This window comes from Eumetopias jubatus, unplaced genomic scaffold (assembly GCF_037043125.1).
Source record: "Eumetopias jubatus isolate StellerSeaLion01/CBP00866 unplaced genomic scaffold, mEumJub1_p1.0 scaffold_17, whole genome shotgun sequence".
NCBI classification, from domain to species: domain Eukaryota; kingdom Metazoa; phylum Chordata; class Mammalia; order Carnivora; family Otariidae; genus Eumetopias; species Eumetopias jubatus.
The window spans coordinates 42,079,894-42,092,128 of NW_028274823.1; the positions used below are offsets into that span (position 1 = coordinate 42,079,894).

At 45.7% G+C, this 12,235-nt stretch overlaps 1 protein-coding gene across 6 annotated transcripts in view; it reads left to right on the top strand.

Moving 5' to 3' along the window:
• ARHGAP22 (Rho GTPase activating protein 22) overlaps positions 1–12,235 on the top strand; it is a 173,851-nt gene that overhangs the window by 42,637 nt on the left and 118,979 nt on the right. For 2 of the 6 annotated variants that reach the window (XM_088020053.1, XM_088020052.1), the window contains exon 2: positions 894–1,079. The exons of 3 other annotated variants lie outside the window; for them this stretch is intronic. In XM_088020053.1, the coding sequence (XP_087876179.1) occupies positions 894–1,079 (186 nt within the window). Of the gene's footprint in view, positions 1–893; positions 1,080–12,235 lie in introns of those variants that run through there. One more of the 6 variants, XM_028098518.2, reaches the window with a different exon arrangement.

A 12,235-nucleotide genomic window follows, 5' to 3' on the forward strand; every position in this document is an offset into this window, starting at 1 on the left:
ACATGTTCCCATGTCCCCTTACATGTGCTGATGACCATGAGACCTTGTGTTTGGGCATCTCTGCTCCCCCTTTCCCTCTGCCAGGGCAGGCCCATGCCTTTCATCTCTATGCCCCCCGTGGCTAGCACTGGGTGGATGCCCAGAAGGCCTGCATGAATGGATCAATGAATGCCAGATCCAGCTGAATCTGAGGGACCGTGCTACAGGGAAGCATAGATCAAGGTGTTTGGGTGTTTCTCTGCCTTCAGCTCCCTCTTGCCAAAGACCAGCACCAGTGGAGCGGGGAGGCAGACCCAAAAAGAGCCAACAAAAATGGCTTTTAAGAATGTGATCTTTTATATTGATTTTTTAAAAATCATTAATCATTATGAAAAAATCCCAACTTTCTAGACAGCCTCAGCACTATCTTGGAATTTGTACTTAAGGGAGTAGGTTTTCCCCCTTGCTGTCTTTCATCCTCCAGGCCCTGAAGTGAGATCCGTTATGAGGGCCTGGCTGCTTCTCTAGTCCCTTTAGATGCGGGACCTAACAGAGAACAGATGACCAAATGGAGTCCAGACAGAATGCTGGGTAACAAGTGGAAAAAAAAAAAGTAGGGGACACTCAAGAACCCTGGTGTAATAAATCACCGTGGCTCGAGCCGTCCATATTCCCAGGACAGCATGGGCACCTGACGAGGCCCCCTCGCCCTCTGCTGCAGATTGCATTAACGTTATGAAACTGTCTTGTCCCGCCCTCCAGATTGCCCCTTCCATTACCTCACCTCTCTGTTCAATCAATCTTTCAGCCTCAATACTTACCCTTTAAATCAATTCCACTCTGAAAGCCATCTTGCTAGTTTTCCAGCCTGGCTTTAAAATCCCATTGACTTGTATAAATCAATTATGTTTTAGCTCCTGGGCGGCCACTCCTCCATGCTCCTGGGCTTGCACTTACAAAGCTGCTGATGGAAAATCATCCCCAGGCCGGCTGCAGGGCGCCCAACCCCAGTGTGCGCTGCTCAGGCCAGATGCTCCAGCAGCTGCCCAAGGCTGATGCTGCTGCCACAGGCCTATTCGAAAGGCCTGGAAAGCAATCGGGTATGTTAGGTGGGGTTCTCCTAAGTAGATCCTGAGATGAGGATTGTCATGAAGTCATTTATCAAAGAGGTGCCCCCAGGAGACACCAGTGAGAGGGCGGGGGAGCAGGACGGGGAAGAGAGCCAAGCTTGGTAGAAGCCCAATCCAGGGAAGTGTCAGCCTGAGCCTTCTGGAATTTTGAAGTGTGAATTACACATTTTTACCCCTCTGAGTGGCTTCCAACTAGAAACCAGGCTGCAGGAGTTTTCAGGATCCCACACCCAGGAGTCTCAGGCCAAGGGCTGGTGGCTGGGGGCATGTAAATTCCCAGGCACTTCTGGTTCTCCTAGTGCAAAACCGTCTCCATGAGCCCCAGGACAAGCCTCCAAAACAGTCCTGCAGCCCTGAAACCCACCCCAGGGTGAGCTGCTGGAAGTAAAGCAGTAGCGATGCGGGGTGGGGGGGAGGGGGAGGTGCACATAAAAACGGGGAAAGGGATCCAAGGGAATCCGGGCAAAGCTTCAACATGATCTACAATCTAAGGTGTCTTTGATGTGTTCTAAGCAATTTGTAAGCTTCAGCACTTCGGGAAGCCCCAGTAGTTGTACCACTGGGTGGTTGAGTGACCCACACACCCTCACTGAGCCCCTCCTTATGTGGAGGGAGAGCAGATAGGCTGGAGAGGACCCAGGCTCCACCAGAAGGGCTCACAGAGAGGGGCCCCCTGACCTGGTCCCCTGGAAGGGCCACAGATGGGCCTGGGTCCGGGTCTGTTCAGTCTGGAAGCTCCTCCCTCGTCTGTGTTGAGGTCCACAGCCTAGTGTGATGCTTGTCACAGTTAAATATTTGTAGACATTTATCAATCTAGTGATATTTTACTTGTTATTTTAGATCTCCTAAGGAGATCCCGTTCCATTCCAAAAGAACTCTTTCATTTTGCAGTGTTTATTTTCATTTACTTTCAGTAACACGTGCGTTCCTTCCCCATGTGAAACGCACACGCCCACAGCTCCGTCTTCCCTCTACAAACAGTCACCTTTAGGGCTGTGACGTGTTTTCTCTGCAAATACATGCACCCACCACAAATACAATGTGATGTCCTTTGTTTGGGGGTTGTGTTTTTTCTTCCCTTTTAATAGAGGTTTACATTTTGTGTGTTGTGCCGTAACTTGCTTTCTTCCATCACTGTAACAGAATTTAAGTAAATGTTAAAATAAAGCAGGAAAGGGAAGCTGGGAGGCTTGTGGGTGCCTTTTTAAAGGGTGGTCAGGCTTTCCTCAGTGAGAAGGTGGCATTGAGTTCAGAACGAAGGGGCTGTGAGAAGCCTTGCTGGGATGGGGCAGTGGCGGGGAGGCGCAGGTGCAGAGCCGGGCAGCTGGTGCATTGCCGGCTGGTCTGAGGGACAGCAGAGACCAGTGTGGCCAGGGCTGGGAAAGCCGGAGAGGTCGCATGGCCAGGGCCAGAGGACCCCTGTAGGCTGTACTGTTGGTTCTGACTTTTACACTGAGCAAAACGGGGAGTCCCACAGGGCTTCCATAGGGAGCAATATGCTCTAACTCCCATCTTTAAAAACGCTGGCTGGCTGCCCGTTAGAGGCTACAGAGGGGGTAGCAGGGTGACAGCCTGCAGAAGAGTTCCAGCAGGAATTCAGGTGAGAAATGATGGCAGGCTGAGGATGGTGTTTCCACGGAATGATGGCAGAGACCATGGGAGCAGTAGGGTCAGGGCCCGGAAAGCCTGGGAGTTCCGCTTCGGGCATGTGACATTGGCAGTGTCCTGTAGACAGCGTGACAGAGAGGTGGGTCTCTGCACAGCCGCCTTGTGCCCACGGATGGTGTTTAACCCCTGAGACAGAAACAGATCCCTGAGACACTGAGTGTGGATAGAAATGGAGTCCAAGGACAAGCCCTGGGCTCTGGATTGAGGCAGGAAGGTGAGACAGTGTCATGGCCAGTGAAGGAGGGGAGGGTCAGGGAGCATGGTCTTGGAGCCCCAGGGTGGAAATGGCCCTGGAGGAAGGAGGTTACCAACTGGATCCAGTACCACCAGGGGTCAAGGAATGGGAGGACTGACTTGACTGTGGGATTGAGCCATGGAAGGTCACTGCCACCTTGAGAGGAGCAGTCTGAGTGGGGCAGAGTAGGGGAAACCTGACTGGGTGGGGTCCCAGAAGCACAGGGAGCAGTTGGGATGATGAAGAAGTTCTGGAGCTGGATGGTGGTGATGGTTACCGAGCAATGTGTACGGAGTGAATGCCCCTGAACTGTATACTTCAAAATGGCTAAAACGGTAAATTTCATGTTATATATATTTTACTAAAAAGAAAAGGGACCAGGAGAGGAATTAGAGAAAAGGGACTGAAGACATCTCTTCTGAGGTGCTTGATAAGAAGGGGGACTAAACATGTTAGCTTACATACATTCACCTCGTTCTGCTTAACTTCTGCAAAGCATCTTACAACGTGAAGACAGCACAGTCTTTTTGGCCATCTTCAGATTGTTGGCCATTTGGGGTTTCCGCATTTTTAGGGATCACACAGAGAGCTCCAAGGGCATCCCTGTGGGTCACTGCCTGTGCACTCGTGGTTCTTTCTTGGAGGACAGAGGCAACAGGCAGAATTGCTGGGTTGTAGACTATACACGTTTTTAACTTTAGTAAGTACAACCCAGTTACCCTCTGTGTAGTGGCTTAAAATTACTCACAACCCATCTAACACATGACATTACCAGACTTTAAAAAATTTACCTGCCTAAAAGTACAGTCCTGTATTATCTTCTGGCTCTAGTTTGCACTTCGTTGATTACTCCTGAAATTCAGCATCTCTGCACATCTCGATTGGCCATTCTTATTTCCTGTTCTGTACATTACCTGTTCACGTCTTTCATTTCTTCAGCTCCGAGAAACGAAAGCTCCCCACTTCCTTGGTAGGCACGGTCGTGAATCAGGGCCTGATGGGCCGCCCCCGCCTCTCATTTTGTCCTAGCAACACCTTGATGCTGCTTCCACTTTGCCCTTATCTAATAACAAATGAACCTTGGTGCACTTAACTTCCATTTCCTCCACCTGGAGTTCTGACGTCTCCCCGGGAATAAGGACTGTGAAGACGTAGCAACTTTGCTCCCTCCTGGGGAACTCTGTGTGCCTGAGTGTGTGTATGTTTGCCAGTGTGTGTGTGTGTATGTGTGTGTGTGTGTGTGTGTGTGTGTAAGAGCGTGTACGTGCATGAGTGTGTGAGTGTGTGCATGCATGAGCGTGTGTTTGCAAGTGTGTGGGGGGCTCCCAGGAAACACCAAAGACTCAAGGTACTGCGCTGTACCTGGAGCGGTTCCGTAGATTTGGAAGGCAGAAATGAATGGATGAATGAATGAGTGAATGGTTGTGATGTGAGCAGAAGAGCCCTGACTGGGAGGAGGGCGGAGGGCACCCTCCTTCCCCGAAGTCACGAGCTTGCCCTGGGCCTGCTCCTGGGCCCTCTTGGGAAACTCGCATCAGGTCTGGAGCCTCAGAATGTCCAGCCTGCTTGAGTTGAAAGCTTTGCCTAAGCATTTAAAGCACTGAATGAGTTGACTCAATGAAATGCTGAGGACAAGAACAGTGGTTATTAATAAATCATAACAATGATTATTTTCCTTTCAAGACACTCAATCAGCCTTATAAGAAATAGTATCCCTGTGATTGATCAGCTGGGGAAAAGCCTGGGCTGGTCAGGCAGCCTAAGCAGCATCTGCCAATGAATGAGGCCACAGGAGCTGGTTCTTCCTGTCTTCTGAGGGAGCCTGGGGCAGGGCAGGCAGGGATCTACTCAGAGACCAGTGCAGGGCAGACCCAGCCCCGTTGCCCCAGGAAACAAGCCCCAAGCCCCCTGCCTGCCTCCTCCATACCTGCAGCCCTCGGGAGGGTAGTGCCCAGGGCCTGGGGATCAGGGCCAAAAACACGGAGGGAACAGCAGATCACTCACACTGCAGTCATTTATTTCTTTCTGGGCACCTTCTGTCCACTAGGCTCAGCATCTAGTGTTCTGTGCTCCGAGAGCTCAGCCTTCCTGGGAAGACAGGCCTGGATAGAGACTGTCTCTGTGGAGATGGCCCAGGGCCCGGCCGAGGGCTCCCAGCATTCCTCAGTGTTGGGGTGCACTGATGAGCCACTGAATTTTTTTTTTCCTTTTCTTTTATTTATTTTTTTTATTGTTATGTTAATCACCATATATTACATCATTAGTTTTTGGTGCAGTGTTCCATGATTCATTGTTTGTTCATAACACCCAGTGCTCCATGCAGAACGTGCCCTCCTCAATACCCATCACCAGGCTAACCCATCCCCCTACCCCCCTCCCCTCTAGAACCCTCAGTTTGTTTTTCAGAGTCCATCATCTCTCATGGTTCGTCTCCCCCTCTGACATACTCCCCTTTTCTTCCTCTCCTGTTATCTTCTTTTTCTTTTTTCTTAAAATATGTTGCGTTATTTGTTTCAGAAGTACAGAACTGTGATTCAACAGTCTTGCACAATTCACAGTGCTCACCGTAGCACATACCCTCCCCAATGTCTATCACCCAGCCACCCCATCCCTCCCACCCCCAACCACTCCAGTAACACTCAGTTTCTTTCCTGAGATTAAGAATTCCTCATATCAGTGAGGTCATGTGATACATGTCTTTCTCTGATTGACTTATTTCACTCAGCATAACACCCTCCAGTTCCATCCACGTCGTTGCAAATGGCAAGATCTCATTCCTTTTGATGGCTGCATAATATTCCATTGTGTATATATACCACCTCTTCTTTATCCATTCATCTGTCGATGGACATCTTGGCTCTTTCCACAGTTTGGCTATGGTGGACATTGCTGCTATAAACATTGGGGTACACGTACCCCTTCGGGTCCCTACATTTGTATCTTTGTGGTAAATACCCAGTAGTGCAATTGCTGGATCGAACGGTAGCTCTAATTTCAACTGTTTCAGGAACCTCCATACTGTTTTCCAGAGGGGTTGCACCAGCTTGCATTCCCACCAACAGTGTAGGAGGGTTCCCCTTTCTCCACATCCCCGCCAAAATCTGTCGTTCCCTGACTTGTTAATTTTAGCCATTCTGACGGGTGTGAGGTGGTATCTCATTGAGGTTTTGATTTGGATTTCCCTGATGCCGAGCGATGTTGAGCACTTTTTCATGTGCCTGTTGGCCATTTGGATGTCTTCTTTGGAGAAATGTCTGTTCATGTCTTCTGCCCATTTCTTGATTGGATTATTTGTTCTTTGGGTGTTGAGTTTGGTAAGTTCTTTATAGATTTTGGATACTAGCCCTTTATCTGATATGTCATTTGCAAATATTTTCTCCCATTCTGTCGGTTGTCTTTTGGTTTTGTGGACTGTTTCTTTCGCTGTGCAAAAGCTTTTTATCTTGATGAAATCCCAATAGTTCATTTTTGCCCTGGCTTCCCGTGCCTTTGGCGATGTTTCTAGGAAGAAGTTGCTGCGGCTAAGGTCGAAAAGGTTGCTACCTGTGTTCTCCTTTAGGATTTTGATGGACTCCTGTCTCACATTTAGGTCTTTCAACCATTTGGAGTCTATTTTTGTGTGTGGTGTAAGGAAATTGTCCAGTTTCATTCTTCTGCATGTGGCTGTCCAATTTTCCCAACACCATTTGTTGAAGAGACTGTCTCTTTTCCATTGGACATTCTTTCCTGCTTTGTCAAAGATAAGTTGACCATAGAGTTGAGGTTCCATTTCTGGGCTCTTGATTCTGTTCCATTGATCGATGTGTCTGTTTTTGTGCCAGTACCATACTGTCTTGATGATGACAGCTTTGTAATAGAGCTGGAAGTCCGGAATTGTGATGCCACCAGCTTTGCTTTTCTTTTTCAGTATTCCTCTGGCTATTCTGGGTCTCTTCTGGTTCCATACAAATTTTAGGATTATTTGTTCCATTTCTTTGAAAAAAGTGGATGGTATTTTGATGGGGATTGCATTGAATGTGTAGATTGCTCTAGGTAGCATTGACATCTTCACAATGTTGATTCTCCCAATCCATGAGCATGGAACGTTTTTCCATTTCTTTGTGTCCTCTTCAATTTCTTTCATGAGTATTTTATAGTTTTCTGAGTACAGATCCTTTGCCTCTTTGGTTAGATTTATTCCTAGGTATCTAATGGTTTTGGGTGCAATTGTAAATGGGATCGACTCCTTGATTTGTCTCTCTTCTGTCTTGTTGTTGGTGTATAGGAATGCCACTGATTTCTGTGCATTGATTTTATATCCTGCTACTTGACTGAATTCCTGTATGAGTTCTAGCAGTTTTGGGGTGGAGTCTTTTGGGTTTTCCACATACAGTATCATATCATCTGCAAAGAGTGAGAGTTTGACTTCCTCTTTGCCGATTTGGATGCCTTTGATTTCTTTTTGTTGTCTGATTGCTGTGGCTAGGACTTCTAATACTATGTTGAATAGCAGTGGTGAGAGTGGACATCCCTGCTGCGTTCCTGACCTTAGGGGAAAAGCTCTCAGCCTTTCCCCATTGAGAATGATATTCGCTGTAGGTTTTTCATAGATGGCTTTTATGATATTGAGGTATGTACCCTCTATCCCTCTACTCTGAAGAGTTTTGATCAAGAAAGGATGCTGTACTTTGTCAAATGCTTTTTCTGCATCTATTGAGAGGATCATATGATTCTTGTTCTTTCTTTTGTTAATGTATTGTATCACGTTGATTGATTTGCGGATGTTGAACCAGCCTTGCAGCCCAGGGATAAATCCCACTTGGTCGTGGTGAATAATCCTTTTAATGTACTGTTGGATCCTATTGGCTAGTATTTTGGTGAGAATTTTTGCATCCATGTTCATCAAGGATATTGGTCTGTAATTCTCTTTTTTGATGGGGTCTTTGTCTGGTTTTGGGATCAAGGTAATGCTGGCCTCATAAAATGAGTTTGGAAGTTTCCCTTCCATTTCTATTTTTTGAAACAGTTTCTGGAGAATAGGTATTAATTCTTCTTGAAATGTCTGATAGAATTCCCCTGGGAAGCCATCTGGCCCTGGGCTTTTGTTTCTTGGGAGATTTTTGATGACTGTTTCAATTTCCTTAGCGGTTATAGGTCTGTTCAGGTTTTCTATTTCTTCCTGGTTCAATTTTGGTAGTTGATACATCTCTAGGAATGCACCCATTTCTTCCAGGTTATCTAATTTGCTGGCATAGAGTTGCTCATAATATGTTCTTATAATTGTTTGTATTTCTTTGGTGTTGGTGGTGATCTCTCCTCTTTCATTCATGATTTTGTTGATTTGGGTCATTTCTCTTTTCTTTTTGATAAGTCTGGCCAGGGGTTTATCAATCTTGTTAATTCTTTCAAAGAACCAGCTCCTAGTTTCGTTGATCTGTTCTACTGTTCTTTTGGTTTCTAGTTCATTGATTTCTGCTCTGATCTTTATGATTTCTCTTCTCCTGCTGGGTTTAGGCTTTCTTTGCTGTTCTTTCTCCAGCTCCTTTAGGTGTAGGGTTAGGTTGTGTATTTGAGACCTTTCTTGTTTCTTGAGAAAGGCTTGTATTGCTATATACTTTCCTCTCAGGACTGCCTTTGCTGTATCCCAAAGATTTTTGAACAGTTGTGTTTTCATTTTCATTGGTTTCCATGAATTTTTTTAATTCTTCTTTAATTTCTTGGTTGACCCATTCATTCTTTAGTAGGATGCTCTTTAGCCTCCATGTATTTGAGTTCTTTCCGACTTTCCTCTTGTGGTTGAGTTCTAGTTTCAAAGCATTGTGGTCTGAAAATATGCAGGGAATGATCCCAATCTTTTGGTACCGGTTGAGACCTGATTTGTGACCTAGGATGTGATCAATTCTGGAGAATGTTCCATGGGCACTAGAGAAGAATGTGTATTCCTTTGCTTTGGGATGGAATGTTCTGAATATGTCTGTGAAGTCCATTTCGTCCAGTGTGTCATTTAAAGTCTTTATTTCCTTGTTGATCTTTTGCTTAGATGATGTGTCCATTTCAGTCAGAGGGGTGTTAAAGTCCCCCACTATTATTGTATTGTTGTCAATGTGTTTCTTTGCTTTTGTTATTAATTGCCTTATATAATTGGCTGCTCCCATGTTCGGGGCATAGATATTTACAATTGTTAGATCTTCTTGTTGGATAGATCCTTTAAGTAGGATATAGTGTCCTTCCTCATCTCTTATTACAGTCTTTGTTTTAAAATCTAGTTTGTCTGATATAAGGATTGCCACCCCAGCTTTCTTTTGGTGTCCATTAGCATGGTAAGTGGTTTTCCACCCCCTCACTTTCAATCTGGGGGTGTCTTTGGGTCTAAAATGAGTCTCTTGCAGACAGCATATTGATGGGTCTTGTTTTTTAATCCAGTCTGATAGCCTGTGTCTTTTGATTGGGGCATTTAGCCCATTTACATTCAGGGTAACTATTGAAAGGTATGAATTTAGTGCCATTGTATTACCTGTAAGGTGACTGTTAACTGTCTGTTGTCTGTGTTTGTTTCTGCTCTTTCCTGCTTTTAGGTTCTCTCTTTGCTTAGAGGACCCCTCTCAATATTTCTTGGAGGGCTGGTTTCATGTTTGCAAATTCCTTTAGTTTTTGTTTGTTCTGGAAGCTTTTTATCTCTCCTTCTATTTTCAATGACAGCCTAGCTGGATATAGTATTCTTGGCTGCATATTTTTCTCGTTTAGTGCTCTGAAGATATCTTGCCAGTCCTTTCTGGCCTGCCAGGTCTCTGTGGATAGGTCTGTTGCCAATCTAATGTTTCTACCATTGTAGGTTACATATCTCTTCTCCCGAGCTGCTTTCAGGATTTTCTCTTTGTCTCTGAGACTCGTAAGTTTTACTATTAGATGTCGGGGTGTTGACCTATTATTATTGATTTTGAGAGGGGTTCTCTGTGCCTCCTGGATTTTAATGCCTGTTTCCTTCCTCACGTTAGGGAAGTTCTCTGCTATAATTTGCTCTAATATACCTTCTGCCCCTCTCTTTCTCTTCTTCTTCTTCTGGGATCCCAATTATTCTAATGTTGTTTCGTCTTATCGTATCACTTATCTCTCGAATTCTGCCCTCGTGATCCTGTAGTTGTTTATCTCTCTTTTTCTCAGCCTCTTTTTTTTCCATCATTTGGTCTTCTATATCGCTGATTCTCTCTTCTGCCTCATTTATCCTAGCATTTAGTGCCCCCATTTTTGATTGCACCTCATCAATAGCCTTTTTGATTTCGATTTGGTTAGATTTTAGTTCTTTTATTTCTCCAGAAAGGGTTTCTCTAATAACTTCCACGCTTTTTTCAAGCCCAGCTAGTATCTTTAAAGTCATGATTCTGAACTCTAGGTCCGACATCGTACTAATGTCCGTATTGAGTAGGTCCCTGGCTGACGGTACTACCTCTTGTTCTTTTTGCTGAGGTGATTTCTTTCGTCTTGTCATTTTGTCCAGAGGAGAATAGATGAATGAGAGAACAAAATGCTAACAGGTTTACAACGTCCCCAGCAAATATAGTGTATACAAATCAGACCTGAAACCAGGGGAAAAGAAAGGGAAAGAAAGAAAAAAGAAAGAGAAAAAGAAAAAAAAAAGATAAAAACAAAAACAAAACAATACAAAAAAGGCAGAATATGATCAAATATGATCAGGCTAGTGCATAGATCAGTGCCACACACTAGATTTTGGGCGTATTTTGGTCTGTTAGAAAAAAGTGCCTCCTAAAATTTTAAAGGAAGAAAGACATATATGTACAAAATAAGGGTTGATACAATGAAGGGATGGAAGATGACTGTAAAGATGAAAATTATAAAAGATTTTATAAAAGGACTTGGTAAGATAAGTTGTTTGAAAAAAGAAAGAAGATTTAAGAAAAAAAAAAAGGAAAAAGGGAGAGAATGTGATCAGGCAGGAGACTAGAACAAAGCCATACACTAGTGATTTAGGGTATATTTTGATCTGTTAGAAGAAACTGTACCTCAAAATTTTAAAGAGAGAACAACTTATATATATATGCCAAAAATAAGGGTAACTACTATGAAGGGATAAAATATGACTCTAAAAATGAAAAATAAAAAATGTTTTTTTTTTAAAAAAAGGGATTTATAAGATGTTGGTTGAAAAAGGGAAAAAGAAAAATAAAAAAAAAAACAGTCAACAAAAATTAACTTTGATGAAATAATGAATCATGGTAAAAAAAAAAAAAAAAAGCCATGAATCTATGTGCAGTATTCCCCTAGCGCTGGAGTTCTCCTATTCTCCTTGATCGATCAACTTGGTCTTGGCTTGCTGGCTGTTTGTGTTGATCTTCTGGGGGAGGGGCCTGTTGCTGTGGTTTCCAAATGTCTTTGCCGGAGGCGGAATTGCCCCGCCCTTGTCGGTCCGGGCTAAGGAAGCTGCTCCGGTTTGCTCTCAGGAGCTTTTGTTCCCTGCAAGCTCTCGGTACAGCTTTGGAGGACCAGGGCAGAAATGGTGGCCTCCCAATCTCCACTCGGAGGAGCCGAGAACTCGGGGCCCTGCTCCTCAGTGTGCCCCCAGAGAAAAGCAGCCACTTCCGTGTCCCCGGTCTCCGGCCGCACTCCGTGCTCACCCGGCCTGTGATCGAGCGTTGCTATCTCTGGCACCCGACCCCGCGCGGAGTCTCCAAACCCAGCAGATCCCTGCAGTGCGTTCCCGCACCGCTCCTCCCCGGGAAGGAAGGGGAGTCTCCCCGGATCTGCTGCTTGTTGGGTCCCTGCTGGGGGAGCCGTGCCCCGACTGGGCCGCGGATCACAGTTTATGGCAACCCTGAGCTGAGAGCCCGCGACTCTGCTCCGTATCTGCAGCCGGCTTCCCTGCTCTGATACCTGGGAGCTCTGGCGCACTCAGGCACCCCCGGTCTCTCTGTGACCCCAAGGGTCCTGAGACCACACTGTCCCGGGAGGATTCCACCCCCCGCTTAGCCACTGCAGCGACGTCCCTCCACCGAGCCAACTTCTCAAAGTTCCGATTCTGTGCTCCGCGGCTCTAGCACTTGCCAGAAGCGGCTGGCGGAGGCCCCTCCCCCGCCGTCTATCCTCCCGAATATCACCTTGGATTCACTTCTCCGCACGCCCTACCTTCCAGTAAGTGGTCGCTTCTCTGTTCAGAGAGTTGTTGCTACTCTCCTGTTCGATCTCCTGTTGAGTTCGTAGGTGTTCAGAATGGTTTGATCCCTATTCAGCT